At 42.6% G+C, this 21,850-nt stretch overlaps 1 protein-coding gene across 1 annotated transcript in view; it reads right to left on the bottom strand.

The window, feature by feature from the left end:
* The window catches only part of LOC310792269 (protein NLRC3-like), a gene marked incomplete at both ends in the record, with an annotated part of 46,711 nt that overhangs the window by 202 nt on the left and 24,659 nt on the right, over positions 1–21,850 (bottom strand). The window contains 6 exons of the mRNA XM_083653991.1: positions 5,120–5,290; positions 9,282–9,455; positions 9,551–9,724; positions 9,953–10,126; positions 10,240–12,019; positions 12,344–12,572. Of these exons, the coding sequence (XP_083510117.1) occupies positions 5,120–5,290; positions 9,282–9,455; positions 9,551–9,724; positions 9,953–10,126; positions 10,240–12,019; positions 12,344–12,572 (2,702 nt within the window). The remainder of the gene's footprint in view (positions 1–5,119; positions 5,291–9,281; positions 9,456–9,550; positions 9,725–9,952; positions 10,127–10,239; positions 12,020–12,343; positions 12,573–21,850) is intronic.

Raw genomic sequence — 21,850 nt, 5'->3', positions numbered from 1 at the left:
TATCAATCAAATGTGTTTTTTCTGATGTGCAGACGCTCATTTTTTCATCCATTATATTCTTAAAATGCTTCAATAACAGTGACCTGTATGGCACTGATGGAAAGGAGAGCTCCATGCAGACAGGAGTCTAGCCCCAGCCAGCCTGCAGGGGTATATAAAAAAACATTACCCCTGTGGGCGTTTATTTACTTTATTTATTTACTAATTTATCTAATGCAAAATATGATTGGTTGAAAAACACTTGCAATTCACAGAGAAGGATGTGAGAGTGATGTGTTTTTCAACCAATCAGATTGAGCTGGACAGGGACCCACCCTTACCAATCAATACCAATCAATTAATTTATTCAACCAAATTGGTTGTTTATTCGATAGATTGCTAAGATTGACATTGTATCGTCCACTGGTCTCTCACGCTGAATCAAGTAGGAAGTGAAATCCACTTTGATGACCCATGTGATGACCTGACAGGAATGATTTACGACATTTACTGATGACAGTAGCAGCATATTATATTTCCCCCTTATTTTTATTTACTTTTTATCAATCAGTAAGTGTTCACAAGCCAGACAGTCGTTGCATTGGATTACGACCCAAAACGAGTTTCGAGTTGCGGGAGCCTTGCTACGGCGCAATACTGGGAGATTTGCAATGTCAGAAAACTGGAATATTTGCAACGTCTCGGCTGCAGCGGTTCCACTACAGACGGCATGGATATGCAAGTAAGTCAATTGATTTCAAGTTATCCGGGCCTTCTATTAAATTCGGCGTGGAAATGGTTCACCGAGGAGCGCTATTTTTGTCGTATTGATGTTTCATGCTGTAATTCTTTTATAATAAAACCTGCAACCTTGAATTCCCACATTTTTTAAACTGAATTTGGCCTGTAAATCGATGGCTGACAGCGAGCTCATTTTTAAAGCGTGAGTGGTGATCTTTATACCATATGAAAGTAGAAGAAATAAGGAATCGATTGGGATGAAGCATGTTAACCTAGCATGTCGGGAAGGGGGGGGTAAATTACGCTCCAAAGTTGATGAATTGGAATGTAACTAAACGAGTTACAGTAGTAATAGAGTCCAGCGCGCTTCAGCCAGGTTTGGAATAAAAAGGGTCCTGGTGCTCAACAGAGGAGGACAATATGCATAAAATAGTATTTTACCTGGGCACTTCACACAGACTACCCGAAGTAAAGACACCGGAGCACTCTTTTCCGTCTGCACGTTTTAATAGAAGGGGCTGACTGACGTTTCGACAGACAAGTCTGTCTTCCTCAGAGTCAAGCAGAACACTGAACAATGGGAGGTTTATATACCCTCCTCCACAGTGATGTCATTAGCAGCCATTTTGAATAATAATAATAGGAAAAAACAATGACACTCCTTTTGACTCTTAGTGGAAGTCTTTATTTAGAACATGTAAATACTGTAAATAGTAGGGGTGTCACGATACACTCAGTTCACGATACGATACGTATCACGATACTGGGTTCACGATAACGATACGATACGATACGATTTTAACAATATTTTTTTAAACTTGAATAATGACAATATATGACTGGAAAAGTAGTATTTTATTTGAAATGCACAAATACAAAACATGCTGTTGTGGGAAATTGTTATTACAATAACAACTAGAAAAAACATGAGATTGGAGATGAGGCTTATCTTGCAATTGAATGAGTTACACCGTCACTTAGATTTACTTTGAACTAAAAGGTTTCTCAGCAGTATAAATTCTCATTATGCATCTTCAGTTTTTCTTCAAACTCAAACAACAAGACTTTTCTTAATCTATTTTTTATGCATCTTCAGTTTTTCCTGTCAAGTAAACAGTTTTGCCAGAAACTCAATTGAATGGTTTCTCTCCTGTATAACTTCTCATGTGTCTCTTCAGAGACTTGTTCAACTGAACTACTTTCCACACATTGAACTTCAATTTTTTTGCGATATGAGATTTCATCTCAACGATACATATCGTGACGTTTTACTATCGCGAAATTTCGTGGGACGATATATTGTGACACCCCTAGTAAATAGTGATGGGTATATGTTGATTTGTGGTTTTTTCCCCCTTCGATATAGCCTATCGTCCTTGGGAAAACAGTGATATATGTATACATTTTTTCCCCCACATTCATATGCCCATTTGTAAATTGTTTGATGTCATATTTGTGTCATTGTTTTTTCCTATTATTATTATTCAAAATGGCTGCTAATGACATCACTGTGGAGGAGGGTATATAAACCTCCCATTGTTCAGTGTTCTGCTTGACTCTGAGGAAGACAGACTTGTCTGTCGAAACGTCAGTCAGCCCCTTCTATTAAAACGTGCAGACGGAAAAGAGTGCTCCGGTGTCTTTACTTCGGGTAGTCTGTGTGAAGTGCCCAGGTAAAATACTATTTTATGTAACTAAACGAGTATGTTGATAGTTGCAAGGCACACTCTCGTTCCAGATGCAATAAAGTGTAATTTAACGCTATTTGACAACAGTTTCGGCCATAGACTTTGTCAAGTATCATACAAACAGTGCAAGACAGCCATTATAAAGACAGGTGGGCTGATTGAATGGACAACACCTGTCTTGTGAAAGCACACCTGAGTGTGATTACAATGACATCATAGGATCAGTCATGCAGTAATAGGCTACATTTTCGGTACTGGCGCAGATTAATCAAAACATTGATGTCACAGGTATAGGCTGTATACCATAATATATCATGAATCTATGTGAATAAATAGATTTATATAAATAGTAATCACAGCCTAATGCATAGAGATAAATCCTGAAACCTTCTCGCATCAGTTCTAGCCTAAGCCAGTGGTTTTCAAAGTGGGGTCCCCAGCAAAAAGGGGGGATAATCTATTTTCACTATAATTCCATGCCATCCATAAGTAACACAATCGAAGATAGTGTAGAAGTGAGTAACTAGGCTAATTATAACTATAACAGCACAAATAATTGACAAAAATCTCGAAATAAATATACAGTATTTACTCTGAGAAATGAAATAATGAGAAAAGGAACAATTATTGATGGTTAAAACCAGTGTTGGGAAGTAACGAGTTACTAGTTACTCGTTAGTGTAATAATATTACTTTTTCCAAGTAACGAGTAGTGTAACGAATTACTATAGAATATAAGTAATATTACAGTTACTTCAAGATAAAACAACTCGTTAGTCATTACATCTTTTGTTGAGTCCATTCTGTGATGCCGCTGCGCTGCAAAATGACACGCAGTCGGCATTCACTGATCACAAGCAGCATGGCTTTAACGCTCCCAAAACAAGGTGACGTCACCGCAGAGCACATTCAGAGCACCCTCTCTGCCTGCTGAGCCAAGGAGGAAAATCCGTGGCTGGATATATTCCCATGACTTTGTTTTTGTCGGGAAGAAAGGTGTCCAGGACAGGTAGGCTACTAACACTCTTTCCACTGTGAAAAACACGAGCTCAAACTTCCTAACATTAACGTTACGAGACGAGAGGACAGCACAACAGAAACCGGAAAACTGTTAAAATACAGAGATAACGTAAAAACTCACAAGCTGGTGGACATCAAACATTGCTGTTATTATTGTCAGGTTAATGTTAATGTTGCAGAGCTAATGTTATTTGTGACACAAACTTGTTAAGCAAAGATGTAGCCTATACGTATTGAGTTTGCATTGGCAGTGCATACTGCATTCTATAAAACAGAAGCTGATTGCATCTTGTCAGTCATCACTTTGAGCCAGGTGTGCTCTTCATCAAGCATCTCTGTAGGAAGCTGTGCTCTGGCAAAGCGATTAGTTTAAATGGAACGGCACATAATAGACTAACACATTCGCACCGCAAAGTCTGCATTTTGATGAGAAAAACGCCATGGGCCTTTTTCACAACGGCCATTTGTGTCTAGAAGACAGAGTATACACAGGTGCAACCAACTAACTAATTAGGGCTCCAGCACTGGAACACCTAAATGGACTGGAAGTTGGAAACCCTAATTAACATCTTCGTGCACCTGTGTTACCTCCTGCCTTTTAGACACAAAATCGCTGCAGTGAAAAAGGCCTATTGCCATTTGTGTGGAATGTAACGGAAAAGTAATATAACGAGTATCTAACAAATTACTTTTGGCATGGAGTAATAAGTAAAGTAATAATATTACTTTTGAAAATAGTAATGAGTAATATGTAATACATTACTTTTTTAGTAATCAGTGCCCAACACTGGTTAAAACTGAATAATGACATCACAACAGTCTAATCCTAATCCTAATTTAAAATGAGATTTGGGCGTTTTGGGCAAAAGAGAAGAAAAAAACACCCACATTTTTTTTAAGCTACCTCCCCTGTTTCCAATCTCTCCAGCCGCCACTGATGTGCACACATGTGCCTCAGTTAAACGAGGAACGAATTTTCGTTGGAGGGAACCCTCTTGCTATTTCTTCTCCCTATTCACCTTATTCAGAAGGCTTTAGAGACTAACAGGAAGTGTAAATACAATCGGAGGTTCCGATTGTATTTGCACTTCCTGTGACACATAATGTGAGTTAAACTAGGTTTGACCAGGTGAGTCAGACTAGTTTGAGCAGGTAAAACAGCCGGCCTTTTGAACAGGAAGTCGCGATACAATGGGTCAAGTGGGCGGGGCTGCATAAGGTGAATAGATTTACTTCGAAAATGACCGTTTCACAACATGTACATGTGAGTGTTTCTGGCGCTGTTAGAATGTGTATTTTGGGAGACTGAATGGCGGTACCATAGACTGCCATTGTAGTGCTATCTAATTAACGTTAGCAGTGAGGACTGAGGAGTGAAAATGCTTTCTAATGCACGCACAGTGAAGTGAAGATGTTGGCGTATCCCTTTAACGTTAGCCATGGCTTTTCACTCAGCAAGAAGAACAACAGAAAACAAACTTTCTTGGCAAGGATCATTGAATGGATTTTTTCTCAACAATGGCTTACCTTTATAATGTTATTTTTTATTGTAGTACATCTTAGTAATACACAAAGCTCTGTGTAGGTGTCTATTTTTGTTGTTTTATGTCTTTAATATTCCTCCTCTTCTCAGTGTGACAGAGAAAATGTGTGTGACTCTAAGCCTTCTAGCAGATTTTGCCTGTCCATACCTGAGAGAGTCCAGTCTCCAGTGTGGATCCTCCAGTCTAGCAGAGAGCACCTCTCCTGAGGCTCCTGGGTGATTGTAGCTGAGGTCCAGCTCTCTCAGATGGGAGGGGTTGGAGCTCAGAGCTGAGGCCAGAGAAGCACAGCCTTCCTCTGTGAGCAGACAGCCTGACAGCCTACACAGACACAGACACACAGGCACAGACACAGACACAGACACACACACACACACACACACACACACACACACACACACACACACACACACACACACACACACACACACACACACACACACACACACACACACACACACACACAGATAAGTACATATATGATATGGTAATTGGATTACTAAATGTGACTTTGCTTCCATGAACCATATTGACTGACCCGTGGCTATTGTGATATGTATTTCAATCGTATCACCCAGCCTCAGTATAGCGTTTGTTCTGCTCCCTCTTCTCTCCTGCCCTCCCGTTCTCACAAGGGTTTTGTTTTATTTTTACCAAATTAATGGAGCCAAATTACTACTTGTTAATATCACAGAGAGATAGAGAGAGAGAACAAGAGAGAGAATGAGAGAGAGCGAGAGAGAGAGAGAGAGAGAGAGAGAGAAAATAATATTCCAGGGACAAAACAATATTCCAGAGGTTAAATTAGGCTACTATAAACTGCTCAAATACAACATATTTTTTTCATCCATTTAGAGATTTGGAAAATAGTAAATATAGTAAATAGTAATTATAATAGCATGTGCAGTATAGTTCCCCCTCAGCCATCTGCCTTTGAGCAAACAATTCACGCATGTCATCTGTGCTATAACGTGCCTGAATGATCTGGTGATGGGCTGATGCTCGGCTGAGTGAATATCTATTCTATGAGGATTTCTCTCATTCAGATGTCCCTAATCCAAAGATTTTTCTTGTTGATCCCTTCTGTCAATTATGATTTTTATGTATTTATTTTATCGGCAGTTAATTAAAGTTTATGGTTTGAACAGTCCAGTGATGAACAGTCCAGTGATGGACCAATTAACAGTAACACCAACAAAAAGGATTGAACTGTGTAATAGTTACGTATAAAAAAAAACATTTCGGGGAATAATTACATGTACTGTATGGTTCTTCAATGGATCTTGATTTTTGGGATTTACAAAGCTCTGCTTATTTAAATGAGACACAGCCGATGTTGGCCTTTGGAAAATATATTTGGCTATAAACTAAATATTTTAGATGATAAATTAAATACTAAATAAATAGGAAATAAAGAGTATATAGATTATAGAGTAATAAACTTCCTCATCTCACGAAATGCACAAAAGCTTATGTATTTATGTATTTATTTATTTAGTAAGTCTATCTATCTTTGCTGTGACTGAATTGCGATAGACCTGCTGTGGATAAGGTGAAAAGTTGTACAGCGACTGTCTGTTTTAGCTGTGGCTCTCATTTATCGTCATCACTTAAAAAAACTTAAAAATTATATATTTACCAAACTCAAAAACACTTAACACATTCACTGCCAGTCATTTTTTTTTTTACTGTAGGTAGCTTCTGCCAGAGGGTTTTTTTGAGGATTCTGGCTCATCTTTCAAGACCCGAGGATTCTTTTCTGCTAAGATTTTGTGAACACAAAATATCTCAAAAGAACTAATAGAATGTGTGCTTTCTCTGTCTAAAAGAGTTAGTTTGTAGAGTTAGTAGTTATGTAGGCATTAGCACTTGAATACAGCATGGTTTCAGCGTCTGAAAATTTAAGCTGAGATAAATAGCTTTTTGTGAAATTCGATAGAACAGTCACTTTAACCATTCATTTTTGGCATCAGTAAGACGTCAGACATCTAAACAATAGTTTTGAACAGTAATTTCCTCCATAACAGCAGGAAACCCCCCTCTGCTTCCAACACCTCCCTCCGTGGGCGTTCTCCTCCGCCCTCCTTGGCTCTGCAGCGGGTCTGTGACAAACGAGTTGCTGCGGCCTGGCTGCTGCCTGGCAGTCTGGATGGGGCTCGCTGGATGGGTTTCGCTCGTTTCTTGGCGTCCGGTTGAGAGCTCTGATGAAGCTCTTGCGATTCTGGGCTTATTTATGGTGCGTGTTTCAAAGTGTGCACCCAGTCTATTCTTGGAACCCCCCACCGTTGCCACCGCTGTGCGTCAGCGCTAAAGTGAAAGCGTTTTCGCCATCTATTTTACAGTATGAGAACGGCTTCCTCGCGCTTTTCCCTCCAGTTTTGGCTCGCCTCTTTCTACTGTGGAGAGACATGTCGCCACTCAGTGGGTCAGTAAAATAGATTATACACATTCAATACCTCCAATTCTGGTATAGGAGACGTAAAAGGGTTAGATCAACGTCCCACCGTCCAAAAAAAAAATGACGTTAAAACACGTCATTGGCAGTGAACCGTTGGATTTTGTTTGACGTAAAAACACGTCATTGGCAGTGAACGTGTTAAAATAACTGAACACCACGTCGTCAAAGTTGGTACATTGTCTTCATTGGGCGGCTGTGGCTCAGGAGGTAGAGTGGGTCGTTCAGTAATCAGAAGGTTGGTGGTTCAATCCCCGGCTCATCCAGTCCACATGTCGAAGTGTCCTTGGGCAAGACACTGAACCCCAAATTGCTCCCGATGGCTGTGCCAGCACCCTGCGTGGCAGCTTGCCACCTTCAGTGTGTGAAGGTGAATGTAGGCACATTGTAAAGCGCTTTGGATAAAAGCGCTATATAAATGCAGTCCATTTTCATTATGGTCAGTTACTCGCTGGATGTGTCATTACATTATTAATATCTTACCTAAATAAGCTCAAATGGTGTTACAGGCTTATCATTCCGACTTCGAGGCACTTTCTCCGGGCCTCGCACAGCCGCTCGCCTTCCGGAGCACATAGCCACATGCACATACGTCCAGGCGGCTCCTTCAGCAGTGACCTCGAGCACGCTCCCACGCCGACTTAGAGGCACCGTCTCAGGGGTACACAGCCTCTCACTAACGCTAACAGTCTTGTCAGAAACCACTTCGATCTGCATAGTTTAAATAAGTTTGCAGCCTAGGGATAATTCAAATATATTTTATTGATCTATTTACGTCAGACAAAGTCGGAAGAAAACAAAGTCAGAAATAAATGGTGACGTTAGGTTCTGGTTTACCGTGTCTACTTTCCGCGCATTTCCTCATGCCTGCCTGCCTCAAGACGGAGGCAGGGGTGGAGTTCAGAGGTTTTGTCAACAGTTTGAGAGCGAAAAGAGTTACGAGACTAAATCTGGGAATATGCTTGACGTTTGGCTCGGCCGCATGGAAATGAGAGACACGGAATCTTGTGGAGCTTTTATACTCTGTGCGGGTTTCTGCTCGCTGGAGGTGAGCGGAAGTGGAAAGTTTTTCAAAAGTGGAGTTTTCAAGACCCCCGCCCAGCGGAGCCTTGCCACCGACTAGCAGCGACAGCGAGACTGTGCATACTCGAACGTAACTCTGCGCGTTGGCTACGGTACACGTCCAAAACACTAGGTGGCTTGTGGTACACTTATGTACATTACATATGATGTTATCGTGTCGTTTACCAAGAACTTGCAATCATGTCGGTGGGGGGACATTTTATTGTCTCATTCCGGTGAGCCTGCAGAAGGCTTTGCTAGATGAGGGACAAGCACTGTTAAATCAGGAAATGGCATTTCCTCATTCCTCACAACAAGTACTTCAGCGGATATGTGCGCAGGTTTGGGCATTGCCCGTGCAGTCAGCGAAAGAAGCTGTGTCACAGACATGACTGGCTTTTAAGGGAAGTGGACTGGACATGAGCTCACACGTGTGAATACTGTTTTGGGCATAAACCCCTATGGAGGTTTGCACCGAGATAACGCGAAGCACAGCGGGCCGACGTGCGCAATTAGGGCTTTGCACATCGCTATTCCAGCGCAAAACTGGTGCTAATAGAAAATTACCGCCATTGCGACGATAGAGCCCAAAGACTCCTGATTACAAGACAGACAGTTGTATAGTGTGAAAGGAACAGAGACGGACGACTCAACGAAGATCTTGTAGTCTGTATGAGCCATAAGGGCCTGGACACTTGCAGATCTTTCTCATTCTCCACTCACTTTACTGACATTATTGTGCTTATAAGCCAGAATATAAACTGTAATCTCTTTAACACTATCAGTAATACTAACCTGAGAATCTCCAGTCTACATTGTGGACTGCCCAGTCCCGCAGAGAGCAGCTTCACTCCTGAATCCTGCACATCGTTGTTACTCAGGTTCAGCTCTCTCAGACAAGATGATCTGGAGCTAAGAACTGATGACAACTCCTGACAGCATTTCTCTGTCAGCTTGTTTTGATCCAACCTGACAAAATAGATGTTTATTCATTTGTTGGGGTTAAACATGTATGACTGTAGTGACAATATATTGTTACAAAAACCATCATACTCTGATCTTACCTGAGAGTCTCCAGTCTACAGTGTGGACTCCCCAGTCCAGCAGAGAGCAGCTTCACTCCTGAATCCTGCATGTTGTTGTTACTCAGGTCCAGCTCTCTCAGAGTAGAAGACTGGGAGCTAAGAACTGATAACAACTCCTGACAGCATTTCTCTGTCAGCTTGTTTTGATCCAACCTGACAAAATAGATGTTTATTAATTTGTTGTGTCAGAGGTCAAACATGGATGACTAACTCTTCCAACCCTTCTAATATCATTAAAGGAAGCAAGTAGAAAATAAATAATAAAACATAATACTTGGTATAATGCAGGTTTATATCGCACATGTCTTACCACAAATAAACCAGCATGCAATGTTCTAGTGACAATATATTGTTACACACACCATCATACTCTGATCTTACCTGAGAGTCTCCAGTCTACAGTGTCGACTCTGCAGTCCAGCAGAGAGCAGCTTCACTCCTGAATCTTCCAGGATGTTGTTACTCAGGTCCAGCTCTCTCAGACTAGAGGATCGGGAGCTGAGAACTGAGGCCAGAGCTTCACAGCTTCTATTTGACAACTGACAACAACTCAGCCTGAAGGAGAAAAGAATACAGTAACAAACAAAACAAACAATAACATTGGAAGTAGTGCTCTTTTGTATAAAATATCATTTTCACTATTTCTATCCAGTTATCCAGGCACTTACACAGATTTATTGGAGGTTTTGACCACTGGCAGCAGCCTCAGAAGAGCCTCCTCTGAAGCAGAGTATTTCTTCAGGTCAAACACATTGAATTCTTCTTCTGATGACAGTAAGATGAAGACCAGAGCTGACCACTGAGCAGGGGAGAGTCTGGCTGTAGATAAACTTCCTGATCTCAGGTACTGTTGGATCTCCTGCACTAGAGAATGGTCATTCAGCTCATTCAGACAGTGGAACAGATTGATGCTTCTCTCTGGAGATGGATTATCTCTGATTTTCTCCTTGATGTACTGGACTATTTCTTGATTGGTCTGTGAGCTACTTCTTGGCTGCATTTGCAGGAGAGTCTGATTGTTCTCCAGTGAAAGTCCCAGGAGGAAACGGAGGAACAAGTCCATGTGTCCATTAGGACTTATTAAGGCCTTGTCAACAGCATTCTGGTAGAAAGGTTTTAGATCAGATGCATCACTCAATATCCGGACAGGTGGGGGCGTTAACTGTTTTTCATTCAGTAAATTGTCACCAGAGCTGATGAATAACAGAAACACATGAACAGCAGCCAGAAACTCCTGAACGCTCAAATGGATAAAGCAGAACATCTTGTCCTGGTAAAGCCCAGGCTCCTCTTTAAACACCTGTGTGAACACTCCTGAGTACACTGAGGCTGCTGTGATATCAATGCCACACTCTGTCAGGTCGGCTTCATAGAAGATCAGGTTGCCCTTCTCCAGCTGCTCAAAAGCCAGTTTTCCCAGAGAGACAATAATGTTTATGGTCTCTGTATTCCAGAGTGGATCTGTAGCAGCTCTCCCACGATACTTGACATTCCCTTGTTTGGACTGAACCACCAGGAAGTGGATGTACATCTCAGTCAGAGTCTTGGGCAGGTTTCCTCTTTCATCTGTTCTCAACACATGGTCCAGAACTGTAGCAGTGATCCAGCAGAAGACAGGGATGTGGCACATGATGTGGAGGCTTCGTGAAGTCTTGATGTGGGAGATGATTCTGCTTGCCTGCTCTTCATCTCTGAATCTCTTCCTGAAGTACTCATCCTTCTGTTGGTCCGTGAAGCCTCTCAACTCTGTCACCATGTCAACACACTCAGGAGGGATCTGATTGGCTGCTGCAGGTCGTGTGGTCATCCAGATGCGAGCAAAGGGAAGCAGTCTCCCCTTGATGAGGTTTGTGAGCAGCACGTCCACTGAGGTTGACTCTGTGACATCAGTCAGGATCTTGTTATTCTGGAAGTCTAGAGGAAGTCGACACTCATCCAGACCATCAAAGATGAGCACAATGTGGATCTTGTCAAACCTGCAGATTCCTGCTTCTTTGGTCTCAGGAAAGAAGTGATGAAGAAGTTCCACCAAGCTGAGCCTTTTCTCTTTCAGCAGATTCAGCTCTCGGAAAGTGAATGGAAATATGAACTGTATATCTTGGTTGGCTTGGTCTTCAGCCCAGTCCAGAGTGAACTTCTGTGTTAAGACTGTTTTCCCAACGCCAGCCACTCCCTTTGTCATCATTGTTTTGAATGGTTTATCTCTAAAGACATCTTCACATTTGATTGGTGCTTCTGGTCTTGCTGGTTTCCTGAATGCTGTTTCAATCTGTCTGACCTCATGTTCATCATTGACCTCTCCACTCCCTCCCTCTGTGAGGTAATGCTCTGTGTAGATCTGGTTCAGAACTGTTGGGTTTCCTGCTTTTGCAATGCCTTCAAACAAACACTGAAACCTCTCCTTCAGGTTAGATTTGTGTTTACGTTGGCAAATGCCAGCAGGAGTTTCTGAATGAAATAACAAAATGACATCAATGAGTGAATGTTACAGTAAATGTGATGATTTCCTGGTAAATGTTTATAAAACTGCAGCTCACGGCATCTATTCAGCTCAATGGTTGTGTGTGGAGCTCAATGCACAATATCGACGTGTTTCTTGCTCGAAGTGAAAGGCAACTGTTGTGGTGTTGTTTTCTCTTCTTTCATGTTTCTATTATCATGTGCACCAGATTATTCATGGGTGATTGTGCTCAGAGATGTTCCAATCTTGTTTTAGACATGTCTGTATTTACAGCTGCAGAATGAAAGTCAAACATGTTCAAAGTGTCTTACTGCTCTGCAGAGAGTCAGCCAGCTCCTCCTGCTTCATTCTCCTCAGGAAGAGCAGTGTGATGTCTAGAAAAGCCTCTCTGCTGCTCCTCCTCTGCTCTTCCCCCTCACCGTCCATCACCTCTTCATCCTCCCTCTGACTCTCTAAGCATTCTGGGGAATCTGCACACAGAGCCCTCTGGAATGTCTTTAGCTCGTTCTTCACAAAGGTGACGATGTTCTCCTCAAGAAGCTGAAACAGAATAAGATAAAAATCAAACTTTCATAATAAACTTGTGGAACACAAGATCAAAACAATCGTCCATCATCCTGTTGGTCTAAAAACTCTAACGTGGGGACTGTGGGCCCCATTCTCCTACAGGCCTTAGGCGCAAAAACTGGCCTTAAACGCGAAAAAACCTGCCTTGCGCCTGCCTCGGGAAGATAGCAACATGGCTTTAGGCCCCGAAATGCGCTTTAGGCCAAACAGGCATGGCGCAGTGCCAGAATGGGCGTTTCGGCCTTAAATACTGGCCTAACGATATCTTCCCCCCTGGCGTTAATTTAGCGCTTTGCGCTTTTGAAAACCAGGCCTTATTCAGTGCGCCGCGGATATTCCACGCACAGCTTCTCCTCTGCTGATCTCACAGTTTGTCACCCTCTCTCTCTCTCTCTCACTCCCTCTCTCGTGCGCTCAGACAGGCACAAAGTCCGATGGAAAAAAAAAGTTGTTATACCGTACGTAGTATAACAACATGACAGTTTTTTCTAACATGACAGTTTTGAGCCCGTGACATTCAGAGGCTGTTGCATCATCCTACCTGTGCAGTGGGGGAGAAGAAAAGGCGAGAGAAAACGAGATCATTCTGCCCAAACAAATGTTCACTGCCTGGCTTCCCGACCAAAGCCACAAATGTGAAATCTCCCAGCATGCATTGGGCTAATACATTTCGATAATGAATAGCATGCAAATTAGCCTAAATAGATAGAACGATAGATAGAAATAATGTGTAATGTTAACACACAACATGCAATTGTAGAACATTTCAATATTGGACAAAATAAAATCGCGAAATCAAAACACAGCCCTATGTGAAACATATATGTCATCCTAGGGCTATATATATCCCTCGCAGATTTAACGTGATTTAGATAAGTGACAGCGTAACACGGTTCTACTGTCATGTCCTATACTGTGATGTCCGCTCCAATAAATTGGCCCTAATTCACATTTAGTTTTACAATAAAAACACATTTTTGCAATGACTTTACATAATGTAGGCTATATTTATGTGCATCATCCTACCTGTGCAGCAGGGGAGAGAAAACAATATCATTCTGGACAAACTTTCACCAATCTAATCTCATCATGACATAGGGATAGGCTATTTTTTTCTAGCCAATGTGTTTACAGAACCGGCGTCACGAGGGGGCGTGAGGGGGCGTCGCCCCCTCACCCAGACTACCCGCCCCCTCAGTCAAAACGTGGTCCGTTTACTCTTTTTTGTTTGTTTTGTTTGTTTTCCCAGGATGGCGAAGGTTTTCTCAGGATGGCAAAGGTAGATTTTCTTTCGCCACCTGGGATTGGTTTGGGTTTTTAGGCTCATGGGGAGCGATAATTGGTTGTGTACGCATGAGGCAGAGCCATGTAGCATGAGGATTACAGCGATTGGTTAGGTTAGGGTAAAATATCAGGGTAAGCCAATCAGAGGCAGAGTAGGGCAGGACATTATATGTTGGATCCGGCCTCGGGAAAACCGCCTCTTGTTGTAGTTGATTAGGCTAGGCTACTGGAGACCCACTAGAGAAGAGAACCATATCCGCACTTTTTTAGCTATTTCGCCGCCATGGACATTAGAAAATGGTTAAAGAAGAACCCTCCCCACTGTCCCCGTGACAGTGAGTTTGAGGAAGAAGGCGACCCTGGCGAGGCTGGCGAGCAGCCTGGAGGCAGCTGCAGCAGCTTTACACCGGCGACCACACCGGCGGCGCCCGCCCCGGTGCCGGGCACGGTGGGCAGAGAGGAGTCTGCTGCTACACCCGGTCCCGGCCCCAGTACCAGCAGCACGGCCACGCAGTCAAACCCCGCCAGGACGCACCCCGCACCTGGCCGCCGCCACAGTGTCGCAGACCACCAGCCACAAGGAGCACCCAGCACCAACACCACAGGACCTGTCCGACCTGGGCAATGACGAGCCAGCACAAGTTCGCCTCAAGCAGTTCCCACAGAAACAATTTAATAAATGACTGTAAACGATCATTTTTGATTAATTGGTATAAGGAGAGGGAGTGGCTAGAATATTCAGTGCAAGCAGATTCTGCTTTTTGTTTTCCATGCAGGAAATTTGGGGGGACTGAAGATTCGGTTTTCACAAAAACAGGTTTTAGCAACTGGAAGCATGCTAATGATAAAGCCAAAGGATTTAGCAGACATGCTAACAGTAAAGAGCACCAAACATGCATGTCTCTTTGGAAAGAGAAGCAACTGCGATGCAACACAGACAGGGAGATTTCAACCATGGTTAACTCTGATCAGCTTGCTCGAAACCTCCTCTATGTGTCTGCAATTGTAGACATACTAGAATTCCTTGTGTCAAATGAGCTGCCATTGAGAGGGAGTATTGATGCACTTGATAGCAGAGGTGAAGCGGGCAGTGGACTGTTTCTGTCACTATTTGATTACACGCTGAAACAAAACCAGGAGCTAGCACAGGCTTTCAGTACAATCCCCAGGAACGCTACATACACATCACATGATATTCAAAATACGATCATTGAACTGATGAGTACGATCGTGACAGAGCAAATTGTTAAAGATGTTGGAGAGTCATGGTTCACAATTAAGGTGGATGGAACCAAGGACCCGACAGGCAAGGAGAACGTCTCTATAGTTATTCGTTATGTAGACGAGAGCTGCAAAGTGCAAGAGAGGCTGGTGTCCATGCAGACCACTGACAAGTGTGATGCACTGTCACTTCAAGTTCAAGTTCAGCTTTATTGTCATTAAAGCAATACACAAGGTACGGCAGAAACGAAATGACGATTGCATCTAGCCCACAAATAGTGCAATTTCAGGAGAAGTACTGACAACCGACAATAAAGGTAGTAAATTAAAAATAAAGTGCTTTAGGGAAATTGGAGCGTTTTTTACTAACGTGGTGCTTGAAGAGCTGTCAAACGTTGGTCTCGACACAAACAAAATACTAAGTCAATGTTATGACGGGGCCAGCGTCATGTCTGGAAGAGAAGGAGGGATGCAAAAACTTGTACAAAACAAGCTGAAGAGAGAAGTTCCCTACATACACTGTTTTAACCATCAATTACATCTTGTGGTCGTGCATGCCATTTCATCAGAGAGCGCAGTTGGGGATTTCTTTGATGTGTGTAATTCACTTTATAAATGTCTGAAAAAGCCCACTGTAGCTGCACAGTATAAAGGAGAGAAGCTTAAAAGACTACTAGATCAGCGGTGGACTGGACACCTTGACACAGTGTCAGTGGTGCTGAAATCACACACAACGCTTGTGGATTTCCTGAAAGAAATCGGAACCGCAAGAACAAGTGCTGATGTGAAAATTGAAGCTGTTGGTCTTCACAAGGCCATCACAGAACGCAGCTTCAAGTTCCTTGCCTGTGTGATGCACAAAGTGTTGGGACTGATGGATCTCTGCACTGCAGTAGGGCTAATTAAAACTGCATCTTCTTGTGTCGAAAATCTACGATCAGATGCTGAATTTGCAAAGTTATGGACTGACAGTGCAGCAGATGACGATGCTGGCCCTGCTCCTTCAAAACGTCTGCGCCAAGCCAGCAGGTCTCTTAGAGACTACGTGGTGGATGAGAGTATTGGTCAGCGCGAAGTGAACATTGAACAGGAGTGCAAGCGGCTGTTTTTTGGGATTATTGACTCTATTCTCAGTGAAATGGCTGCACGTTTCAGCGAGCGGAATGGCAAGTACATGACAGCTTTGGATGCGTTGGACCCCGGCAGCGAGAATTTCCTCGACCCCGAGAAAGTGAAACCACTACTTGATTTAACAAAGACAGCCATGGTTGAGTCACAGTTCACTGTTGCACGTCATTTTGTGCAAACTCGGTATCAGGACAAGGAGAAAGGAACATTGGCCCAACTTTTTTTTTTTTATATATTTATTTATTAGAGACCAGCGATATCGACATACATGTTAACATACATTGTGTCTCATACATTTTTTTCTTTTTTCCCTCAACCCTCCCGCCCTAGCCCCTCAGGTTCAATAGTGCGGTGGCATGTTTAGAATTTCAGAAGACAAGAAAACAAAATAATATATAAACAGAAAACAAAAAACAACAACGACAAAAGCAATAATAATAACATTATCAAAACAAACAACAACAAACAAAACAAAACAGAACAGAACAGAACAAAAACAAAACATTACCAATGTTCTCAATAGTGCTGTTCACAGTTTCCTACACCTATAGAGACTGGTTGAGGCCTGGTGAGGACCGGTGACGGACAGGCAGCAAGGTACTCCCACATCGCACGGAGACCCGTAGGACACCACTACTACGAAACCTCACTGGCAGGTAGCTGGTCAAAATAATTAATTAATGGTTGCCAATAGGAGTAAAATCGTTCAACAGATCCTCTTATGGAGAACTTTATTTTTTCCAATTTTAAAAATGACATGACGTCACTTATCCAGGATTTAGACGATGGGGGTAGAGAGGACTTCCACAACAGGAGAATCCTTCTGCGTGCAATTAGGGAGGTAAAGGCAATTACGTTAGTTTGAATATTCGTGGTAATGTGTCCCTCTGATGTTCTTCCAAAAAGGGCTATGTGAGGGGATGGTGCAAACTGAGACTGTGTTATTTCAGATACTGTGTTAAAAAATGACTCCCAATAGCTAACTAACCTGGGGCATGACCAAAACATATGTGTTAAATCGCATGGAGAAAGTGAGCATCTACTACACTTATCCTCCACTGTATCTGGATATATCTTAGACAGCCTAGATTTACTATAGTGAGCTCTGTGAAGTACCTTAAACTGAATGAGACTGAGCCGAGCACAGGAAGAGGATGAGTTGACAGCCTCTAAAGCTTCGCCCCAGAATTCATCCGAGAGGATGACCTGTAGCTCGTTCTCCCAATCTGCTTTAATTTTCTCCATTTTAGATTCATTTGCTGGTAACAGAAGATCGTAAAGGTAAGAAACATGGCCCCTTGTCAAGGCACCTGCTTGGAGTATAAAATCTGTACCAGTGATAGGTGGAATTTGAGGGAAGTCAGGAGAATGAGATCTTGCAAAGTGTCTTAATTGAAAGTATCGAAAGAGATCAGAATTATTTAGATCGAAAGTGACACGCAATTGATCAAAACTGACGAATGACCCATCCTCATATAGGTTCTCCAGACACCACAAGCCGTTTCTAGCTAGGGATCGGAACCTAGAGTCCATCCCAGCAGGTAAGAAAAGGTGATTATTACAGATCGGTGTTGTTCGCGGAAGGGTGGACCATTTGAAGTGTCGCCTTATCTGTGCCCAAATCTTCAAGGTGGCAATTACGATGGGGTTGGCAGTATAGCGCGGGGGAGAGAAGGGTAAGATACTGCATGCCAGAGCCTGTGGTGAGGACGAGATACACGAGTCAGCCTCAAGCTGACACCAAGTGCTCTGCGGAGAGGTGAACCAAAGCATAAGTTTGTGCATGTTCGCAGCCCAATAGTAACTCAAGAGATTAGGGAGGCCAAGACCACCAGATGGTTTACTCCGTTGTAGAGAGACTCTACCGACTCTCGGATTCTTACCCGCCTATATGAATGAGGTAATAATAGAATCAATTGATTTGAAAAAGGATCTGGGTAAGAATATTGGGATACATTGGAAAAAGTATAAATACCTCGGCAGTATATTCATTTTAACAGTTTGTACCCTCCCCGCTAAGGAAAGAGGTAAGTGACTCCACCTTTGTAAGTCTGATTTAATTTTTGTTGTTAAGGCCGTAAAGTTTTGTTCGCGTAATGACTGAATAGACCGTGTAATGATGACGCCCAAATATTTAAACCCTGATTTAGAGAGCCGAAATGGAATTAACAATGGCGATATTTCCAATGCTGGTTGATTAATTGGAAAGCATTCGCTCTTTTGAATATTCATTTTATACCCAGAGAATTTGCCAAAGGAACTTAAGATTGACAGAATGTGAGGAATACTAGACGAAGGGTTATGCACATATAGAAGTAAATCATCTGCGTACAATGAGACTTTGTGTTCCGTTCCCCATCTCCGGATGCCCAAGAATCGTTTCTCAGTTTTCAATGCTATCGACAGTGGCTCAATGGCGATGGCAAATAAGAGCGGGGAGAGCGGGCACCCTTGGCGCGTCCCACGAGCGAGGGGGAAGAGCTTAGAGCGGTTGGTGTTTGTACACACTGATGCCTGAGGAGAAGTATAGAGTAATCGAATCCAAGAAATGAAATTATCCCCAAAACCAAATTGTTTCAATGAGGAGAATAGATAGGCCCACTCCACCCTGTCAAAGGCCTTCTCAGCATCGAGAGACACAACGCACTCTGCATCAGAGGAGGGCGGAGTATGAGTGATGCCAAGAAGCCTCCGAATGTTAGTGAATGAGTGTCGTTGTCTGATGAACCCTGTTTGATCCTCCGAAATGAACGAGGGCATAATGGATTCCAATCGACGTGCAAATGCCTTTGCTAGGATTTTCACATCAACAGGTAAAAGTGATATTGGACGATAAGAAGAGCAATTAGAAGGATCCTTGTCTTTCTTAAGGATTAGGGAAATAGAAGCCTGTGTGAGAGTCATTGGCAATGAACCCTGCTCGTATGACTGTGAAAAAACCTCTAACAGTAACGGAGCCAACTTCTCAGAGAACTTTTTATAAAATTCTGACGGGAATCCATCTGGCCCTGGGGATTTTCCATTATGCATTAATTTAATTGCTTCAGTAATTTCAGAAAGTTGTAGGGGACTGTCCAGTGATTCTCGGTTCTCGTCCGAAATCTTGGGCATGTCTAGCTGAGAGAAAAAACCAGACATCTGGGCGTCATCATTGGAGGACTCTGATGTATAGAGTTGTGAATAGAAAGTCATAAAAGCATTATTAATTTCGCTAGGGTCGGAAGTAAGAACACCTGTGTTATCACGGATCTGAGTGATTTGATTTGAAGCGGTCTTGGCCTTCAATTGATGGGCGAGGAGGCGACTAGCTTTGTCCCCATACTCATACAAGGTTCCTCTGGAACGGAGCAGAAGCTGCTCAGCCTCCCTTGTTGTTAGAAGATCGAGTTCTGTCTGAAGTTTCAGCCTTTCTTTATACAAATCAGGTGTTTGGTTAGTTGCATATCGACTGTCTACACTGGCAATAGATTCCTCCAGCTCTTTTTGACGCATCCTACGACACTTATTAGCATAAGAGGTGTATGAGATGATTTTACCTCTGATAAATGCTTTTAAGGTTTCCCATAGGAGAGAAGGGGGAGGGTTTTCCACTCTGTTAGTCTCCATAAAAAAATCTATTGCCTCAGAAATATGCTTACAGAAATCTGCATCAGATAACAATAGAGGGTCCAAACGCCAAGGTCTGAAATCCTTTGGTTTAAGGTCAAAACGGAGATTGATGATTACAGTAGCATGGTCTGACACAGCTATTGGTGAGTATTGTGTGGAAACAATTGAAGGGATGAGAGCTTTATCAATAAGGAAGTAGTCAATACGTGAATACGTCCGATGCACATGCGAGAAAAAAAGAGTACTGTTTTGTATTGGGATGTGAGAATCTCCAGGGGTCGATGTATCCGTATTGTTCCATGAAGGCAGAAAGGGTCTGTGACATTCTAGAGGGCGCTACTATCCTGTTGCTAGACTTATCAAGTAGGGGGTCAATAACACAGTTCATGTCTCCACCCATGATTAGTATACGAGAGTTAAGATTGGGGAGAGATGATAACAACTTACTCATAAAATTATGGTCGTCCCAATTGGGAGCATATACCGACACGAGAGTGACTGGTTTCTGATACAACATTCCCGAAACAATGACGTAACATCCGTTCACATCTGTGAGAACATCACCTGGTATAAAATGTACATTCTTCCTAATTAGTATAGCTGCACCTCTTGTTTTTACATTAAATTTTGAGTGGAAAATATGTCCTATCCAAGGTCTACTTAGCCTCTGTTGGTCTGTGTCAATTAAATGTGTTTCCTGAAGGAGCATGATATCTGCTTTTAGCTTTTGAATGTGGTTGAAGATCCTTGCACGTTTTACTGTTGCATTAAATCCACCAACATTCAAGGATATAATCCTTGCTACCTGCCCGCCACCACTCCCTGTATTAGCTACATTAGCCATGATGTGTTATTTGGTACAATGTGTACTGAATCATTACTACAATCTGCGTGGTATAGTATGCCAAGTAAAACAAACAATAACAGGAAAAACAGAAGAACAGAGAGAGGAAGGGAGAAAAAATAAAATAAAACAACAAAAACATTGGCCCAACTTGTTTCAAAACATGCCAGCGTTTTCAGTGCTGCTATGCCGTTGGTGATGACAGCGTTCAAACACGCACTGACATTTGGAGCATCAACTGCGATGTGTGAAAACTCTTTTTCCATGCTGAAGAAGGTCTTTTCTGATCACAGACGCAGCATGTTGCATTCACGGAAAGCCCATCTGATCCAGCTGGCTTTTGAGAATGACCTCAGTAGAAAATTCAAAGAAGAATGGAAAGAGTTGTTGCTGAGGAGGTTTCACTCCTCCTCGAGAAGACTGCAGCTCTTCTAGACAGACTACTACAGGTAAGAGGCTGGTTATTCTATTTATTGCATTGTTGTTTGATGTTTGCGCTGCTGGTACACACGCTGCTATTGTTGTTATGAATGGATTTCATTTAAATATTGGTAAGCAGGCATGTCTTTGTGGCTGTGTCTGTAGCTTGTCTATAGCCTACTGTCAGCACCATGGACAGCAACGGGGCAGCCTGCACTCTGAGCGGCCGGCCGGGTCTCTCCACGCAGCCAGGTGGGACAACATAATTAGGCTATGTTCCCGCGGGCGTGTCAGTAGCGTCTATACTGTCTGTAATTGTTGAAAAGGAGCGTTAAAGCAGGCACATACTTGGTGGCTGTCAGGCTGTGTTAGTGTGTTTATAGTTTGTCTATTAACTATACGGCCTATTGTTGTAAAGCTGGCACTTGGTGGCAGTGTTTGTCTACTTGTCTGTAATGATCTCAAAGAGGAGAGGCTCTTTGGAAGAGCGTTATATTGGCATAAAAGGGACAATTACACGTCTCTATTAACACATTGAGTGCCAGCCATTTTTTCAATCCTGTGGGTAAGTTGTGCCAGGTTTTTTTTTGAGGATTCTGGCTCATTTTACAACAGCCGAGGATCTGTTTTCTGTTAAGACTTCGTGAACACCAATCATCTAAAAATAACTAATAGAATGTGTGCTTTCTCTGTCTAAAAGAGTTAGTTTGCAGAGTTAGTAGTTATGTAGATATTAGCCGTTGAG

The sequence above is a fragment of the Poromitra crassiceps genome (genome assembly GCF_964638095.1).
Source record: "Poromitra crassiceps genome assembly, chromosome: 17".
Taxonomy (NCBI): Eukaryota; Metazoa; Chordata; class Actinopteri; order Beryciformes; family Melamphaidae; genus Poromitra; species Poromitra crassiceps.
Note: the sequence above shows the minus strand (reverse complement) of the source record. Positions and strands in the feature narration are given on the sequence as shown.